At 34.9% G+C, this 20670-nt stretch overlaps 1 protein-coding gene across 1 annotated transcript; it reads right to left on the bottom strand.

Annotated features, from left to right (window-relative positions):
- Window positions 1–13637: 13637 nt before the first annotated feature.
- On the bottom strand, window positions 13638–15022 carry LOC7463322 (aquaporin TIP1-1). The gene is made up of 2 exons (XM_002314269.4): window positions 14446–15022; window positions 13638–14303 (listed from the first exon to the last, which is right to left on the bottom strand). The coding sequence occupies exons 1-2, from the start codon at window positions 14839–14841 to the stop codon at window positions 13932–13934; spliced, it is 768 nt and encodes a 255-aa protein (XP_002314305.2). The 5' UTR covers window positions 14842–15022; the 3' UTR covers window positions 13638–13931.
- Window positions 15023–20670: the final 5648 nt, after the last annotated feature.

Genomic DNA, 20670 nt, shown 5'->3' with positions numbered 1-20670 from the left:
TTTCTACTCTCTACATGAAGGTGCTGAAAGTCAGCTCATTTAATTTATTAATAAGTTGGTACTTAATTATTTGAGCAACCTTAGAGCCACTGACTTGTCTAAAGAGGCATTATTATATCTGGCCTGGAGATGAATAATCCCATTTTTCAAGAAAAAGAGTTTAATTCTTGTTGTTTATCGTAATCAACTAACTACTTATTATAGTATTAAAAATAATTAAATAGTTATTTGACGAGCATTCACCATTTGCAATTTGGATCCTCTTTTTCCAAAATTATCATCTTTATAAATAGACACATTTTATATAATGATTCTAGATAGTTGTTTCTTAAAATGAGAATTAAATAATAAAAACAAGAATTGATAGAGTGTTTTTTTTTAATCTAAATTGAAAAAATAAAACAATTGAAATAGAAAATGTTGTGCTGGGTTTGAAAGAACATAATTGTAAATTAAGAACAACTTAGAATAATAAATCCTATCTAAATTTTCTAGGCAAGTTCATGGTAGTCCGGGCTTTTTTGGGTGAATGTGACTTGCTTCAAAATAATTTCCTACCTTTTCTACTTATTCTCCCCTCCTATTTATTAACTAAATCTTAGAATTTGAATTTCAAAAAGAAACTGTCTGGCGAGAGTCCTAGGCTGATTTGTATGTTGATCACTTCTCCTATATAAATGGTGTCATTGCTTCGGTTTTGAGGGAAACAAAAATCCTTGCCACATGTCAACCAGAGATGGAAGAGTCTCTTCTAGCCTTCCACGTAAGTCTCCAAATCCATCCAGACCATACACGTGCTAATCTCTTTTATTTCTTGCAAGTTTGCTTGTCTCCCTGCCACTATCTTTTTCATTTTAGAGCATAATGGAGAAAAAAACCTTGCCCTCAAAGTGAGGGTAAACACCTTTTAGTCAGGCCTTTTCAACCAATACTGCATCTTCTCTAGGTTGTCATTCCCACCTTAACAACACCTCTTCTATCATCTTGGCTTCTTTTGTCAAGGATCTCTGTAGGTTTGGGTTAAGTCTTTTGTTTGGGATAAAAAATTGATAGCCTTGGTTCAAGAATGGTACCTTTCCGACCCATTTTTTTAGCAGTAAGACATGAAATGTACTGTGAATATGAGCTTCTTCTAGAAGATCTAACTGGTAAGCCATCTCTCTTACTTTCTTCAAGATTTTGAATGGCCCGAAATATTTATATGCTAATTTTTTATTCTTGCTTCTTGGCATGTTGGATTGTTTGAATGGCTGTAGTTGGTGGTAAACCCATTCGCCCTCTTTAAATTGGATCTCTTTTCTTCCATTGTCTGTCTGTCTCTTTTGCCTCTCTTGTGCCTTAGTTAAGTTGTACTTGATTTCTGCAATTTGTTTTATCCTCTATTGCAATTGTTCCTCTACAACTTGATTGTTGGTAGACCCTGGAATATAATCCGTAAGGCTTGGGGGTAGGTAGCCATAGGTTGCTTTAAATAGGGTGGATTCAAGGGAAATATTATAACTGGTATTATAGTAGTACTCAACCATGGTCAACCAGTTTGACCAAGTCTTGGGATTATCCCTAACAGAACACCTCAAGTAACCTTCCAATGTTTTATTAGTTGCCTCTGACTGACCATCGGTTTGTGGGTGGTACATCGTAGACATCAATAGATTAACCCCTTGAACTTGGAACAACTCTTCCCAGAATTTACTAGTAAAGGTAGGATCCCTGTCAGATACTATATTGTCTGGTAGTCCATGATGTTTCATTACATGCTGTGAAAATAAATTGGCTATTTTTATAGCACTGTAAGGATGAGACACAAAAATAAAGTGAGCATATTTGGTAAACCTATCCACAACCACCAAGATTACTGAATACTAGTATGATTTCAGTAAACCTTCTATGAAATCCATGGATATGGAGGACTATAACCTGGTGGGTATAGGTAAAGGTTGTAAGAGCCTAGAAGGTTTAATATTTTCTCCTTTGGCTCTTTGATAAATTTCACAATGCCTAAAATAAGTCTATATGTTTGTCTTTATTCCCACCCAAAAGAAATCATTCCTTGCCCTTTTAAGTGTTCTCTCAAAACCCGTGTGTCTAAACACTAAGCTATCATGGATATTGTCATAACCCAATTTTTGACCATTTTATTTTAATAATTATTATTTTATTTAATGAAAAGAATAAAAAAATAATAATGATGAGAAAACAAGTAAAATAAAATAAATGAAGAATGAATTAAAATTTGGGTTAAAGGCAACATAATTGGAGAATTGATAAGTTTTGAGACTTAATTGAGCTTGGAATTAATTTAATTAATCCAATTAAGGGTTTAATTGGAGAATTGATAAGTTTTGAGACTTAATTGGACTTGGATTTAATTAAATTAATGAAATCAGGGACTTAATTGAAAAATTATCAAAGTATAGGGCTGATTCTTGTCACATTTGAAAGAAATTAAAACCCAAGGACCAATGTGTAAATGGCGCTGAGATGCAGGGGTTCAATTACAATTTACCCAAGGACTGGACTGCAAAAATTCAAAATGTGAAGGATCAAAACACAAAAAAACGGTGCCGTTTCTCAACACTGTTCATCTTCTTCGGCGCCTCAGCTGCCCACCGCCACCATTACTCCTGCAATAACAGTCGATTTATTACCTGGTAACGGTGGAATTCTGTGGCTATAAAGCCAGAGAAAACAAAGAACGCGAGGAGGAAAAAGACAGAAAAAGACTGGGGGGGAATCACAGAACCGGGAAAAAACCCAGGGAAAAGAACGAAAAAACCAGGGGAACACGAAAAAAGACTGGGAGAGAAACAGAACCAGGGGAAAATTTTGGTCCATCAACCAGCAGCACCTCGTGCTTTTACCACCCTTGTCTTCGTCTTGAACGGAGAAGACTGGACAGAGAAGAACTAAGAAAAACAAAAGCACAGAGACAGAAAGAATAAGAAATAAACACGGAAGAGACAGGGCAGAGAGGAGGTAGTGTCGGCCAGCCAGAGCTCCACCATCGTTTTCATCGCCTCCAGTAGACTAGGTAAGTTCTTCCTTCACCTCGCAGCTGCACGTAAGTTTGCACCTTTCCTTCTCTTCCCATCTTTAATTACATAGGCACCGTGCTGCTATTTTAATTACGAGAGTGTGTCCTTGGCCCAGCCGGGTCACTGGCTTGGGCCAGTGACCGGGCCGGGCTGGCTGGGTCTAGCCCAGCCCATGTGGGCTGAGCTGGGCCCAGCCCAAAAAATAAAAAAATAAAAAAACAGAAAAGTAAAAAAGGAAAAAATAAAAAATGTGTATGCATGAATAAAAATAATGTAAATTTATTGGTTTATTCACTGACGCCAGAGTCAGGATTAAAAATACCGGTTTAAATTTATATTATTTTTATCGGTGTATTTTATTTAGCTAGAAAACTAAAAAATATACGCATGTGTAAAAATCAATTTATTTTTATTTATTTATTCACTGGCGCTAGAGTAGGGAATAAAAAATATTGATCTAATTTTAATTTTCGTAGCTACGAATTTTTACCAACGCCAGAGTTGGAATTATTCGAGCTCGAATATTCACTGGCGCCAGAGTCAGGAATATTATAAACAAATCATCATGGCATAAGCGAATAAATGTTTAGCAATTTAAGACAAAACCAGCAATGCAGTCTGCCTCAGGCAGAACGTTTAAGAGGTGATAATATCTTCCTTTTTACGTAACCAATCCCGAGTCATAGAATCTCTGTTGACCAGTTAGGGTTCCTAGTGACCATAATACTAGGTGGCGACTCCTCAAACAAGATTTTTTCCCCTTAAAGAACCAGATGCTAGAAATTTGTTCTTTTTCCCTAATCAAGAATTACTTTGTGGGCCGCCGCGATGTCGGGTGCGACAGATATAATTCATGATGGCCTTTTTTATAGGGTTGAATTTACTTATGTAGACTCTCTCTTTGTAATACAAGACCCCTCCTCTAAGTTGATATTTAAAGGAGACTATAGTCTCCTTATCTAGTAGTTGTTACAGGATTTCTTGAATTTCAGAGTTAGTTTTATAATTATCCTTTAATTGATCGATCCAATTAACTAGCGGTTTAGAAATAGCCCATAGTGTACTTTAGGCTCTATTGATCTATCTTAACCTTAAAAGCTTGGCCCAATAGGTAAGGCCTCCACTTCTAAACAGTAGTGACTAGCGCTAAAAATTCCTTCTCATAAGTAGATAATGATAATTCCCTACCTTTGAGACTGTTTTTTTTTTTTGAAATAGGAAATAGGTCTACCTCCTTGCATTAATACAACACCAAAACCTGAACCTAAAGCATCACATTCCACTATGAAAGTTTGATTGAAATCTGGTAGGGCTAGGACTGGTGGGGTAGAAACAACCTTCTTTAATGGCTCAAATGCTTGATCTGCTTCAGAATCCCAATTAAATGCCCCCTTCTTCAAAAGTCTAGTTAATGGACCTACAATAGCCTTATAACCCTTGATGAACCCGGTAGTAGCCTGTTAAGCCTAAAAAACCCTTAGTGATTTTAGGGTTTTTGGTTTGGGCTAATTGATCATTGACTTCACCTTACCAGGGTTAGCCCCAACCCCCTAACTCAAGACAATTTGCCCCAAGTAGTTGATCTCACTGCTTGCAAATTTACATTTGGACCATTTTGTAAATAACTTATGTTGCACTAGAGTATCAAAGACCACCCTTAAATGCCTCACATTTTCTTCCTCATTCTGACTGTAGACCAAAATATCAAAAAAAAAAAAAAAACAATATAGACCTTCTGAGATTGGGTCGAAAGATGTCATTCATCAGCCCTTAAAAGGTTGAAGGGGTATTTGTGAGATCGAAAGGCATTACTAGGAATTTGTAGTGCCCTTCATGAGTTATAAAGGCTGTTTTGGAAACATCTTCCTCCTTCATCCTAATTTGATGGAAACCCAACCGCAAGTCTAATTTAGAAAAGATCTGAGAATCATAAAGCTCATCTAATAATTCCTCAACCACTAGTATAAGCAATTTGTCTTTCACTGTCTTCTAGTTGAGTGCACGATAGTCTATACATATTCTCCAGGAGCCATCCGTTTTCTAACTAATAGGACTGGTGATAAAAATGGGCTTTGGTTGGGCCTTACGATACCTATTGCTAGTTTTTCCTTGACAAACTTTTCTATCTCATCTTTTCGGTAATATGGGTACCTGTAAAGTCATACACTTATTGGAGAAGTACCTTCCTTTAGAACTATAGAATGATCATGTGACCTGCTAGGGGGTAACCCCCTTAGCTCTTGGAACACTTCCTCAAACTTCAGCAGCAGGTCTTCAACTTGTTTTGGAATCTCATTTTGAATCGAACACATCTCTCAAATATGTAAAATCAAGCCTTATGCTACCTTTCTCATCTCTTGTAAAAATGTTGGATCATAGTCTACCTTTGACTTCTCAACTCCCATATCCTTAATCTAGATCCTTTTACCACCCTGCTGAAATTCCATTATTAAAACCGAGAAATCTCAAAGAATTGGCCTAAGACTTTTGAGCCACTTGATTCCCAAAACGATATCACACCCTTCCAATTGAATAACATAGACATGTGTGATAAACTGATCACCTTGAATTAATATTAGTTTGATATCTGAACAACTTCCCTCACTCCATAACCTCGAACCATTAGTAATATTCACTATGATGGGCTTATGTTTAGAAACATTTAGCCCTACCCTTCTAACCACTATTGGATGTAGGAAGTTATGTGTGTTCTTTATGTCTATTAAAGCTATAAAATTATGGCCATTCGGTTTAACTTCCACCTTCATAGTTTTAGGATTTGGACTCCCAATGATAGCATGAAGGGATATGTCGACTTCCTCTATGCTGTCCTCCTGAGGATCCTCCAAATCAATGAGATCTCTAGTTAAGGCAGTGATGTCCTCCTCTACTTCCTCTATAAAAAACAACCCTGGACCTCCACACCTATAACCTAAGCCCCACTTGCCATCACATTTAAAAGCAAAGCTCCTTATCTCTTTTTCCTTCACATGTGCTGGAGTGAGCTTTTGTATAAAAACTGGTTTGTTTTCAACCTTGGGCTGGACTAACATTATATTTCAGTTTTGAAATCCAGTAGAACTAGGTTTCCAAGTCCTTCTCATAATAGTCAAGTTTTCCTTTCGCATTCCGGCCAATCCATAAATAGCTACTAAGTTCTAGGGGTTTAACATCCTTACTTCGATCTTGATCTCTTCCTTCAACCCTCATAGGAAACAACTGAGCCGATGAGAGTCAGATAACCCCCTGACCTGATTCAAAAGAATCTTGAATTGGGTTTTGTAGAGCTTTACTATTGAAGTTTGCTTAATGCTTATGAGGGTCTCCATTGGATCATCATAGGATGATGTCCCAAAACAAATTTGGAGGTCTTGTATAAAAGCCTCCCAACTTGTGAGAATCCTTGTTTTCTTAAGTTTTTGATACCACGTTATAGCTTTTCCTTTCATGTGGAAACTGGCTATAAATAGCCTATGTTGGGCTGAGGTATTGTGAAAGTTAAAGAATTGATTGGCCTTGTATACCCATCCAATAGGATCATCTCCATTAAATCGGGGAAATTCCAATCGGATTGATTTGAGCTGAACTTGTTGGATTCCTTCTTGCAGAATTACTTCATTCCTTTAATTCCATTGATAGACCTTGTAGGAGAATTTGGTAGGGAGCCAATGGGCCTTTTTCCTTGGGTTTTAGACATCTGATCCATTATGGATTGTTGTTTTTTAAGATGAGAATTAAATAATAAAAACAAGAATTGATGGAGTGTCTTTTTTTAATCTAAATTGAAAACCTAAAACAATTGAAATAAAAAGTACTTGGTTTGAAAGAACAGAACTGTAAAGAACAACTTGAGATAACAAATCCTAACTAAATTTTCTGGGCATATTCGAGGTAGCCTAGGCTTCTTTGGGTAAATGTGATTTGCTTCAAAGTAATTTCTTGCCTCCTCTGCTCTTCCACCCCTTCTATTTATTAACTAAATCTTAGAATTTGAATTTTGAATTCCAAAAGGAAATTGTCTAACAAGAGTCTCGGGCTGATTTGTGTGTTATCTATTTCTCCTATATAAACAGTGTCGTTGCTTTGATTTTTAGGGAAACAAAATATCCTTGTCACATGTCAACCAGAGATGAAAGAGTCTTTTCCAGCCTTTCACGTAAGTCTCTAAATGCATCCAGACCATACATGTGTTAATCTCCTTTATTTCTTGCAGTTTCGCTTGTCTCCCTACCATTATTTTCTTCATTTCAGAGCATAACAGACCACAACCACCAGGGACCTACTGGACCACTACATTTTATCTTTTTTATATTTTTCAAAAAGAATAAAATTAATTGCAAAATAACAATTAAGTTGATAAGACGACCAAATTATAAGACTATTTAAAAATTATAAGTCCACCACAACATAAATCAAGCAAGGTGTTGGGCATAATACGTCCCATCTAATTGACACTTTCATAAATAGTCAATGTTGCTTTCCGAGCTTCCTGTACCAAGTAATTATTCTATATACATACATTAAAAATCAATTGGTAGTCATCATCCACAATAAAATTATTATGTTATTTAATAAATGTAAAATAATATTGCATACCAATTGATTATGTCTCGGATACTGGGAGGTATAGTGCATTGGTTTATGTGGATGTCTTTGGAAACACCACCAGGTTAGTGTAATGAAACGGTGTATAATGGACATATATCATGCCGTGTAAGTATCTATAACAATCATAGGTTGCCGCTCCTTAAAAACACGATCTCTCCTAGCATCCTAGAGATGAAGGTAAGATGCATGAATTATCAACCAATTCTCCTAGCACTTACCATGACAACTAATATTGTGCAGCTTCTCTCTGGTATCAACATAATCCGGTATATGCTGAGATAGTCCAAATTGTCGCATTACCCGATCTAGATTATGCATCTCAACAATGTCAAAGCAATGTAGAGGGACTTGTGCTAACCAAATGTCAAATCCCTCACGGCATATAAGCGAAGCTGAAAGTATCAAGTTTTCTGTATATGACATACATATAACCTATCATAACATATAAACAATTATCTCAAATAATCAATTAAAATTAAATAATTAACCTTAAAATAACAAAAAATTAAATACATTTGTAATATATACCTAATACGGCTACTGTGCATCCAACTCATCCCAATAAAACTCATGGACATGAGTGGCATTTACTGTGAAATGTCTAGCCCCACACCATCTAACAAGACAAGCCATAAAGTTAATATATTTTTTTACATTCAGTTTATATAAATAATATGTTAACTACAATCAATTATATTTTATTATTATCTGAAACTAATAGAGAGTGGTTTCTGAGTGACAGTGTCAAACATGTTATTACCCCAGCTCTCTGAACGATCGATATGAATATGCTCTCATGACCAGAGCTAAATTAATTAACATTGAAAATTATAATTTATTATTTAAAATTTCATTAATTCTAGTAATCAAATAATTTAAAATACATGTACATAAAGAAATAAAAGACACCCTTGTAACTTGTCTTCTCTTTTTTAGACATGTTTTGCATAGTTGCCGGTATAGATATGCAAGCATGGCTCCCCCCAACTATAATTTGAAATGACCCAAAAATCATTAAGTACCGTTATAAAGTGCAACGAAACTGCATTGCCGGCAATACTCATGAAAGTAAGTCCTCTAAACATGTGAAACATATATACCTAAGCATATATAATCAGCTAGTCTGCTGTCACATCTATTGGGGGTATTAAAATTAGCATCTAACCATGTCAACTTGAATGTAAATCGCCCCTATAAGCTATGGTTGGAGGCATCAATCCTAATAAAAATTCACATAACGAATATCTATCAATCAAGCCTCCACTACTAGTTACAAGTGTCTCATCTATCAAAATATTAGTCAATATTGTCATATCATAGAGTGTTGGTGTCATCTCACCAACACGTAGATGGAAAGTATGGGTTTCAAGCTTTCATCGCCCTACCAATGCTACAACCAATGTATGGTTAAGATTTATGTGATGTACATGACTGATCTCACCACCTCGCACGTAAATACCATCTACAAACCGGTTCCTAAACATACTACAACTGAACATAAGACTTTGTTGAACGATGGACCTAGGATTGCAAATAATTCTTTATATGCCATTGTTTTACTGCATTAACACATTCAGATTCGTCTCTGAATCTTTTCACAACCTCTAATTCATCAACTAATAAGCCTAAATGCCTACAACTGAACATAAGACTTTGTTGAACGATGGACCTTGGATTGCAAATAATTCTTTATATGCCATTGTTTTCTGCATTAACACATTCAGATTCGTCTCTGAATCTTTTCACAACCTCTAATTCATCAACTAATAAGCCTAAATGCCTACAACTATTAGTCCAATCATTGCATTCATATTGGTCATCCACACTAACAACCTTAAATTTAGGAGCTGGAGGTTTCATGTATTCACTAACAGGCTCAACTAATTTAGCATCCCCATTGTTATTACCCATTTTTTACCCTATAAAAAATCAAGAAAAAATAGAAAAAATAGAAAAAAAAATCCAAACTACAAGAGGATATACATGAAGAAAGTCTAGACTATTGCCTAATTTGGTGGTGAAGGACCAAAGTGACAAGCAAAAAAGTTGGAGGACCAAAATGTATAAAATTAGCAAAATTGGCAACCTAATTCTATTTGACAAAAGGCCCCAAGAAAAGAAAGAGAAAAAAATAGAAGAAAAAAAAATCCAAACTATTAAAGGATATACATGAAGAAGGCCTAGAAGATTGCCCAAGTTGGTAGTGAAGGACCAAAGTGACAAGCAAAAAATTTGAAGGACCAAAATGTATAAAATTAGCAACCCAATTCTGATTGACAAAAGGCCCTATTGGTGAAAATATTTTTTATTTGAGGTAAATAAATACAAATTTGAATAGGTAAGAACTCAATGAGTATTTTGGGAGGCTTAATTAATTTTATTGAGGATTTAATTGCAAGAAAAATTGATTTTTGAAGTCAATTTAGGTTTTAATTGAAAGAAATTAAAGTCTGGGGGTTGAATTGCAATTTTAAAGAGTTAATTTTTTCAAATCAGGGGCTTAATTGCATAAATATTAAAGTTTGATGGACAATTAGAGACTTCATTGAAGAAATCCAAAACCAAAGACCAAGCTGAAAAAGGCACGTGATTGTAGAGGCTAAAATTGACCGAATCATTGGTTAAATTGAAGAAAATTGAATGTGTGATGGTCAATTAAGGGTCCATGTGCATAAATCAAAAACCAATGGCCAAGATGAAAATGGCGTTGAACTTTGGGGCTGATAATTGAGTTTGGCAGGGGTAAAATTGCATGAAATTAAAAGTTTAGGAGGTCATTACGGGTGCAATTAAAAACAATTGGAAAAAAATGGACTAAAGTGAAATTTATCAAGTCCCAAATTAAAAACCATAATTTTTAGGGTTTAGCTTAGACAATGCGTCATTCAACCACTGTTTAGCTTCTTCTTCAGCAATTTTAGCTGATCGAGTAGACACTTTCAAGCGAATGAATATGACATTTTCAATCATCTTTGGAGCTGTAACCACCACCATTCAACTGAGAAAGACCTCTCTACAAAGATCGGTTACATTTATTAAACATTCACATCCTATTTTCTTTATAAAAACTTAATAACATCTAGCCCCCGATCAGTCATCACTGTATTTTCTGATTCTAGACTGATTGAGTTGGCACTTTCAAATGAATGAATGTAGAGCAACAGACCTCCTAATTGAGTATAGTTTTAGATCATGATATTAAGTTCCTTAGCTATTTTTGGAAGACATTGTAGGGTAAATAAGGAACTAAATTTTTATTTTCGACAACCTGTCATCCTCATACAGATGAACAAACTTAGATAATGAATAGAACTTTATCACAACTTTTGCGTGTTGTTATTCAAAATAATCTAAAAAGTTGGGAAGAAGGTTTGCCTTTTATTAAGTTTGCTTATAATAGAACTATACATTCGACCAATGACATCTCTCCTTTTGAAATTGTTTATGGGTTTAATTCATTAACACATATAGACTTAATTCCTTTGCTTTTAAAAGAAATGGTAATTTTAGATGGTGAGAAGAAGGCAAAGATGGTAAGACAAATCCAAGAGGGATTTCAACTGCAAATAGAGAAAAGAAACATATTATACATTTCTAAAGCAAAGAAGGGGTGTAAACAGGTTATTTTCCAACCCAGTGATTGGGTTTGGGTGCACATGCATAAGAAATAATTTCCTAACCATAGAAAATCAAAGTTATAGCCTCGTGGTGATTGTTCATTCCAAGTTTTAGAGAGGATCAATGGCAATACCTACAAAGTTGATCTTTCAGGTGAGTATGATGTTAGTGTCACCCTTAATGTTGTTGATCTTACTTTATTTGACACAAGTTTTCATTTGAGGCTGAATCATTTAGAGAAGAGCGAGGATGATGTGGATCATCCTATGAACACCAAGGACCCATTACACGTCCCAAATGGGCCCTTCACAAGGTTCAAAGTGAAGGCATTGAAAGAAGAATTGAATGGACTGATTGTGCAAGTTTTAGCCTAGGCTAAACTTGGGGATCCTTTGGAGCATCAAAAGAAGGCCTTAGTATATTTAATCCATGTGCAAGAGTGGCTCAATCCACCCTTATTTGGACCATGAAGTTTCAACAACAAGACTGTCAATTTTGTATCAGTTTCAGCCAACCTTATTATATGATATTTCCATGTAAGGGGAAAACACAACAAAAAAAACAAAGGAATCCAAGCTGACAAACACATGTGGCGGCAAAGTTTCCTTGTTGTGCAAATAGAATAATTCAACAACTTAATTGTGTTTTCAAGTATTGAAAGGATACCAAAAGGTGACAAAAAGAAGCATTAAAGGCAGCATCTTTTTCCTTCCAAAACAAGGATAATTACAAGGTTGAGATTATAATCTTATTCTAACATGGAAACCAAAGGGGTAACAAGTTCTCATTTAGTTCCTAAGATTATTAGGCAACATTATAAGCTATAAAAGTATTGTATCGAACCTGCAATGTTTTTTTTTCTTCTTCTCTTCTCACGACTGATAAAGACTTAGGACATTTGAGCTTTATTTTATTTTGTAAGCTACAACCTAAGGCTTGTTTAGGCTTAATTAATACTTTGTTTTTAGTTAGGATCCAAGGCTTGTTTGGATTAGGGTTTGGGTTTACTAGTAAAGATTTTGGGCCAGTTTTTGTAAGTAATTCAGCCCACAAGAGTAGATCCATTAGGGTTAATTTCTTAAAACTATTTAAACACATGTAAGCCTAAATTTTGGCACCTTTAATGAATAATACTTCTGAAATTTTCAGTTTAACGTGTGAGAGAGATTCTTGCATTATGTGATTCTTGAACAAACTGAATCTGACTTATCGAAGATTAACTGGTTTCGTGGCATCATTTAATTTCATTCCAATAATACTGGTGTCTTGGGATAAGTTTACACTGTGTCACACTCCTATCAGATCTCTTTTGGCTTTCTAGGATCAAATATCAATCTTGATTGTGAGTTGTGTGATCACGTGATCATAAGGTTCGCATCAAGACCGATAGTTATGGTAATAATAGGTGGTGCATAGTAAGTTAGGTGACCGGTACCTGTGAAAGTTCCTCTTTGATGTACGTGGAACTCTCCAATGGTAAAGGCATTAACTTTGTAGAGAGAGAAAATGCAATGATATTTTAGAGAGATAGACTTTAAAAATATATAAGCTAAAAATGTTAAGAATGAAGAGATTGTGAACCTTTGACTAGTAGGATTCATGGCGTATTTATAACCTATGAATTTTGTCCTTTTGTGGAGAGAAGGGGTTGAAGTGTAATTTTACCCTTGTGATATTTTGAATTGTATTCTATTTAAAATAATATATATTAGATCAATATAAAATATTTAGGGACCCGCGTGGGAACCTAGAAAAATCTCTGACAAGTGTTGAGTTTGAGCTCATTAAAGGTGAAAAATACGTTCATCTGCCCATCTTGTTGGGCATGCATCTCAGCACTTTAGATGTTGGTCGTGCCCCCAAAGCCCAGTATAAGAGCTGGTCACCCCAGCACCCCCTGGGCTCAAACACGCACTTGAGCCCAAAGAGGTGCTTGGGTGCCTAACCCCTCTACTAGGCGTTGGGCACACGCCCATATGCCGAGTCTATGCACTTTTTGCTTATTATGAGCTCGGACTATCATGCTCGAACCCATACTTCTTGAGCCCCAGTTGTATATTAACCTCGAGCTATTATGAGTGTTTTTAGAATCTATTTTATAGGGTTTTTTTAGTTAATCAAGAGGCAATAGGCTTCTACTTTTGTTTAATAAAATTCATAATAATGATATTGATAACAAATACTATCATGAAAATAACAAATTAACGAAGAAAAGACAGGATCATATTTAGGGGCGGCCATAGCCTGCAAATATTGCTGGATTCTTGCAATTCAACACAATTATTGACCACAATTTGCTATCAACTACCATTCTACCCAGGCTTGATTAGACATTTTCTCTACCTAAAGCAACACAAAACGACAAAACCAAGGTAGTTAAACCTAAAACATGAGACCATGAAAACACATGACCTTAAAAATAAATTAACCATACAATAATAGTGAGGAGATAATTAACACAACAATACCTCCTACATGCTTGCCCAACAACCAAAACGACCAACTTACAAGACAAGTTGAAGTTCTCACAACAATAATAACAAGGAAAAATTCAACGTAGTCTTAAACAAATTAAACAGAACTTAATTTAAAAAAAAAATCCTCGGATTTAATTAACTAATTAAATATCGATAATAAATAGCAGAGACTGGTGGATCCATGGATTTCTCTCTAATATTCTACAACGGCCAGTGGCTCGTGAGTGTGGCTGATGAAGATTAACTCGTAAACAACCCCGGCAAGCCCGCCTCCGATCAAAGGTCCAGCCCAGTAAACCCAGTGGTGGTGCCAGTTCCAGCTCACCAAAGCCGGTCCGAAAGGCACCGCGGGGTTCAAGGCTGCTCCTTCAAAAGCTCCGCCAGCCAAAATGTTAGCTCCCAGTACAAAGCCAATGGCTAGAGGTGCAATGACTCCCACATCACCTTTCTTTGCATCAATGGCTGTTGCATATACGGTGTAAACTAGGGCAAAAGTCATTACAATCTCAAACACAAATGCGTTCCATACACTCACCCCAGAGGACAGAGTGAATACTGAGACTGTCTGCACAAATTTTTGTTTCCCATCATGATAATTAGCAATATATATAATGTCAAGTTTGGAGATACAAAACAATTGGCAACAACATCTCAAATAAAGCACTTTTCTACTTTTAGTTTTCTTAGTTTATGATGTAGCTACTCACCATGTAATGAGTGGCAAACTTAAGAAGCAAGCAAGCCACGGTTGAACCAAGGAGTTGTGCAATCCAATATAGAATCCCACGGAGGAGAGTAATGTTGCCACCAAGGAAAGCACCAAAAGTAACAGCAGGGTTGCAATGGCCTCCGGAGATGTTGGCACTGGTAGCAACTGCCACAAATAAGCCGAATGCGTGTGCTAGTGCCACGGCAATCAGCCCAGCCGGGGATGTTGGTGCATTTGATGTCAGTTTGTTGTACGCCATCGTAGACCCTTGTCCAGCAAACACAAAAATTAAAGTACTGATGAACTCAGCCAACGCAGCCTTGAATGCATTAGGATGAAAGTCAGCCGCTACAGTTCCGATCGCTATGCGGTCGATCACAATAAGATTAGGCATGGTGGTCAATTTTCAAGATCAAAATGGATGAAGAAAGGTTGGAGAACTATAAATGTTGAGGTAGCTAGGAAGAAGTGATGACACTATCAGGATGTGATGAGTTTTGGTAGATGTGAAAAGTATGTTCCATTATGGTGCTTGTGACCCACTTATATTGATCTTTCAAAGCAATGGGAAACCTGCTATATGCGGTATCCGGTGACCTCTACAATGTTGGGACTTGGGACCTTCATTCTATCTACACCTGTGCCATGGCATGAACAGAAAAGCATCCACCTTCAAAAGAGTATGTAGGAAAGCCAAGTGGACATACTAGATAAGAGCTACGTATCATTTGTGATTGTGCATTCACTGCCAGCTTGATTGTGATGGTAGGGAATAGTGGGTTTGTCTTATTTTGTTTCAGTAACTATCTCGATTGGGCCAACCTTCATTAACAAAAATTAAAGGTTATGGCGTTTTCACTGTTATCAGTTTATTCTCTCATAAATTATTGTGAAATATAGCAGTGAATTTAAAAAAAAAATTAATTTGATACTCAAATTTTTTCTTTGTATGATTAAACTTTTCTAAGTCAAAATTAGCATCTAATTGCATGATTTGTAGGAGAGAATATTGAATTGAAAGATAAGGAACTAAAGTAAAAAAATATGGGTAATATAGGTGGCGCTTCTAAATTTGTTTATGATGTATATTTTAGCCCCTCAGTTTTTTTTGCTATAAGGTGATCAGTCCTTTTAATTTTTAAAAGATACATTTTGATACCAAACTTCATTTTCCTTATTTTTTAATTTTTTTTCACACAAAGAGAGAGAGGTCGCTAAATTCAAGCGAATAGAGAAAAAACTCTTCGTTGATGACAATTTTGACCACCAAACGGGTTAAAATTAGTGTCAATAGGTTTCACTAGGTGAGTGGAGTCTTATGGTGGTTATTTTAAGCCCCAAAGTAGCCTAAAAAACCAGATCTAGATCAAAGGCGCAATACTTGTTTTTTGTTTGATTTAGTGGTTTGGACCATTTTCTGGGTTTAAAGGGTTGATAGGTTGGTTTCTTGATGTTCTAAGGATGTTTGTAGGGTGTTTTGTGGTTGAAATGGGTTGAAAACTGGTTTTTTAGGTAAAAAGACTCGTAAGCTTGATTTTTTAGCTACAATAGTGATGATCGGGATCTGGGCAAATAGATGACACATCGTCTGCCACATGGTGACGTGATGTCTGCCTATTTTTTTTTCAAAAAAATATGGATGGACGACCTATCGTTTTCCCTTTTAAAAAAGGAAAACAAATAGCAAGCCCAAGCGTGCAGACCTGGGCTTTTCCTTTTTCAGTATTTGTTTTTTCAATTCATACCTTATTTATGTCTTTTTTTTAATATTTTTTAAGTTGTTTTTCTAATTAATACCTCTATGTGTCATTGTTTTTGGCTTATGTAGCCTTTTTAAAATAATAATTATTTTTTTATTATAATGAGTGTCTTTAATTTCATCATGCTAGTATGATTCATCTGTAATTTGTTTTTTTATATTTAATATAAATTAAATTTAGTTTTATAAAATAAAAATATTTATTTTTTATGATATTTTTAATTTGTGCAACCTTGCATGAAATTAGCCCTAATTACATCAATTCCTAGCTCATTTATCACAATTCAAAGAAAATCTATAATTTCGATAATTTATCCCAAAATTCAACGCAAAGCATAATTAATCAAAATTATACCTAATTCATGTTATAATTGCACTCGATTGCATGAAATAAATTCTGATCTAATCAATTCCTAGCTAATTTTACAATGCAAATAAGATTCTCATTTCAGCAACTAAACCCAAAATTCAATGCAAAGCCTAAATAATCAAAATTATATGTAATTAATATTATTCTCATACTAAATTGCATAAAATCAAACCTAATTGTATAAATTCCTAGCAATTCATAACAATTCAAATAAAATTTCTAATTTCAACAAGTAAACTCAAAATTCAACGCAAAGCATAATTGATCAAAATTCTACCTAATTCATATTATACTTACACTCAATTGCATAAAATAAACTTTAATTGCATCAATTCTTACCTAATTTATCACAATTCAAACAAAACCTCTAATTACAATAATTTATCCCAAAATTCAATGCAAAGCATAATTGATCAAAATTATACTTTATTCATGTTATTTTCATTCTCAATTGCATTAAATCAACCCAAATTGTAATAACTAAAGCTTGATTTATCTCAAATCAACAAACCCTAATTTCAAACTAAACCCTAAACAATAATCTAGTCAAAACTCAAACAAACACAAATTAAATATGAAACCTATAAAATTAATAGTAATGTAGGATATTTACCTTGATTTATCTAATGGGGAGTGGTGGCAATGTGGTGGTCACGGCTTAGGGAATGGTGGAAGTGTTAGGGGTAGCGATTCTAACAAAAAAAAAAAGCTGAATGGAGGCTTGGAGATGAAAAGAGTGAGTGTTTTTTTGTGTGTGTTTTAAGGCAAAAAAAGAGAGAGACAATCATCGTTTGTTTGAGAGAGAGAGAGAGAGAGAGAGAGAGAGTTCACAATAAACTTAGAGAGAGAGAGAGAGGGTAATTTCTATTTAGGAAAGAGGAAGAGGCTAGGTTTTATTTTATAAGATGTCACGATTTTGAATTGCAACATCTTAAATTACTAGGATTCAGAATCGCAACATTTGATGTTGTGTTTCGTAAAAGTGACATGCACAAATTGTGTTATTTTAACAAAAAAAAATTAGACTATTATTTTACCAATTTTTTTATGAATAGTTCTATATATCTAAATTATGTATAAGATTTATGTAATCATCATTTATGATTTGGACAATTGATCTTGTGGATGTGAAAACATTATGCTCATCCAAAAAGCTTCATAATATATATTATTATCATCCTTTGTGAAAACAAAATCATACCCAAGTAACAATTATTAAACTTGATCCTGCCTACAGGTCATTCAAGACCTAGCCAACCCGTCCTCTAGTCTTGGTGTAAAAAGGAAAAAAATCACCCAAAGTTAACTTGGTTTTGTCAACAATATCAAGATAGGTAGATACAATTATTTATGTATAAATTCATTGTCATGTTTTTTTATTGCATAGAATATACGTGTGTGTGTGTGTGTGTGTGTGTGTCATGATAGTCTTGTTTAAGGATAGAAAGCTAAGAATAGAAATATATAATAGTCTTTCCTAAACTTATTCCTGATTTTTAGTTTTCCTGATTTTTAATATTTGATTACTAAATTGGTTTCTGTCAACACTTCCCCTCAAGTTGGTGCAAAGATATCTCGTATGCCTAACTTGTTGAGAGAGCAATAAAATACTTTATTATACTGTTTTAGTAAGTATATCTGCCAGTTGATCCTTAGATTTAATAAAAGAAAAAATCATAGTCTTTTTATCGAGTTTCTGCTTGATGAAATATTTGTCTGCTTCCACATGTTTAGTTCGGTCATGTTGAACTAAATTATGGGCTATGACAATTGCAGCTTTGTTGTCATAATACATCTTGATTTCAGTATCAATAAGATATCTCAACTCCTTAAGTAACTCTTTTATGCATAGTACTTTACATAATCCTTTGGTCATCCTTCTAAATTATGTTTCAGCACTAGATACATAAACTACCTTTTGCTTTTTACTTTTTCAAGTCACCAAGTTTCCCCCAACAAAGGTAAAGTATCCTGAAGTAAACTTTCTGTCAGTTAAATTCTCGGCCCAGTCTATATCAGTATAACTAATGATGTTAAGGTGATCATTCTTTGAGAAGAGAATTTCTCTTCCCGGAGAAGACTTTAAGTATCTAAGCACTCACAATGTTGCCTCCATATGTGCTTCACTTGGGTTGTGCATGAATTGACTGACTAGATTGACTGCATGTGTGATATCAGGACGTGATAGGTAGATGAGTCTTCCCACCAATTTTTGATATTGTTCTATATTTATGGGAACTTGATCCGAATATTCTGTTAAATGATGATTCTGTACTATTGGTGTATCCATAGGTTTGCAATCCAACATACTTGTCTCAGCTAATTGGTCTAATACATACTTTCTTTGTGATAAGAATATGTCCAGTTTTGATATGTATACTTTCAATTTCCAAAAACTATTTTAACCCACTAAGGTCTTTCATTTCAAATTCACATGCTAGATACTTTTGTAATTTTGTAATTCCTTTTTCATCATTACTTGTGACTATCATGTCATCAATATAAATAATCAAAGCCACTATTTTTCCTCCATTTCTTTTCAGAAATAATGTATGGTTTGAGTTGTTTTGGTTAAATCCATACTTCCACATTGCTAGATTGAATCTTCCGAATCATGCCTTAGAGGACTATTTTAGTCCATAAAGTGATTTTGTAAGCTTGTATACCATATTTGTTGTTCTTCCAATAAAACTATAGGGAACATCCATGTATACTTTCTCCTCTAAATCTCCATGAAAAAAATACATTATTTACATCAAACTGATGTAAAGGCCAATCCAGGCTTGCTACAAGTGATAGGAGTATTCGAATTGTATTCAGTTTGGCTACTAGTGAGAAAGTTTTTTGATAGTCTATGCTATATGTTTGTGTGTATCCCTTAGCCACCAATCTCATTTTGTATCGCTCTACTATCTCATTTGCTTTATACTTCATATAGTAAACACCTATTTACATCCAACTGTCTTTTTTTCATCTGGAAATGTAGTTTATTCCCAAGTATTATTATCCTGAAGAGCTTTTATTTCATCATAAATAACCATCTTTCAATGTTCATCTAACATGGCTTCTTCAATGTTTCGTGGGACCTGTTCTAAAGACACTTTTCATATAAAGACCTTTGTTGCATCAGACATGTTATGGGCTAAGATAAAATTTGCAATGGAGTATCTGGACTTCCTTTCTTCTGTTTCTGATGAGTATTGGTTTGGGGGTATCCCCCAATTATGCCTGTGAGGTAAACTGTACATCATAAAATCAGGTAACGTAGGAGAGTCAGAAGATCTTACCTCAGTTGTAGTGTCGGGAATGTCCTCACGATTCTGATCTTGATCGTGTTGTATGTTAGAGAGGGGGTTATTCAATGTGACCTGAGTAATTAAGTTGGTGTGGTTGGTCTGCTCAGTAATCTCCAGTTCTATTTTAGTGTGTCCCTCAGTATGAACCTAATCCCATATTTGTTGTTCATTTCTATTCTCCCCCTGAAGAATAGAAGAGGATGGTTCATTGAAGAAATATTCAGTCTCAAGAAAGGTTTCATCTATAGTAACATAGATTTTGCGTGAAAAAGGATCATAACATTGGTATCCTTTTGTATGAGAACCATAGCCAAGAAAGACACAACAAATAGCACATGGATCCAACTTGGATCGTTGGTGCTTCAGAACATGTATAAATGCAACACAGCCAAATATTTTTGAAGGTATATAGAGTGTTGAAGGTAGTGTAACATACCATTCCAAATTTTGGAGTGGTGTGTGAAAATTAAGTACTCAAGATGGCATGCGGTTGAGAAGATAAACAGACCCACGACATCAGGTCAGAATTGTTGGGGCATATGAGTTGCTCTTATAATTGTTTGTATTATCCCTAGTATGTGTCTATTTTTTCGTTTAGCAATTCCATTATGCTAAGGAAAATATGGACATGTAGTCTCATGTATGATGCCCTTGCTATCATAAAATTGTCTAAGCCCTTGACTAATATATTCACCTCCATTATCAGATCTAAGAGTTTTAATGCTCATAGAGAATTGAGTTTGTATAAGAGTGATAAATTTCTAAAAAACTGGTAGGACATCTTTCTTATATTTCAAC

Source organism: Populus trichocarpa, chromosome 9 (assembly GCF_000002775.5).
Source record: "Populus trichocarpa isolate Nisqually-1 chromosome 9, P.trichocarpa_v4.1, whole genome shotgun sequence".
NCBI classification, from domain to species: domain Eukaryota; kingdom Viridiplantae; phylum Streptophyta; class Magnoliopsida; order Malpighiales; family Salicaceae; genus Populus; species Populus trichocarpa.
Note: the sequence above shows the minus strand (reverse complement) of the source record. Positions and strands in the feature narration are given on the sequence as shown.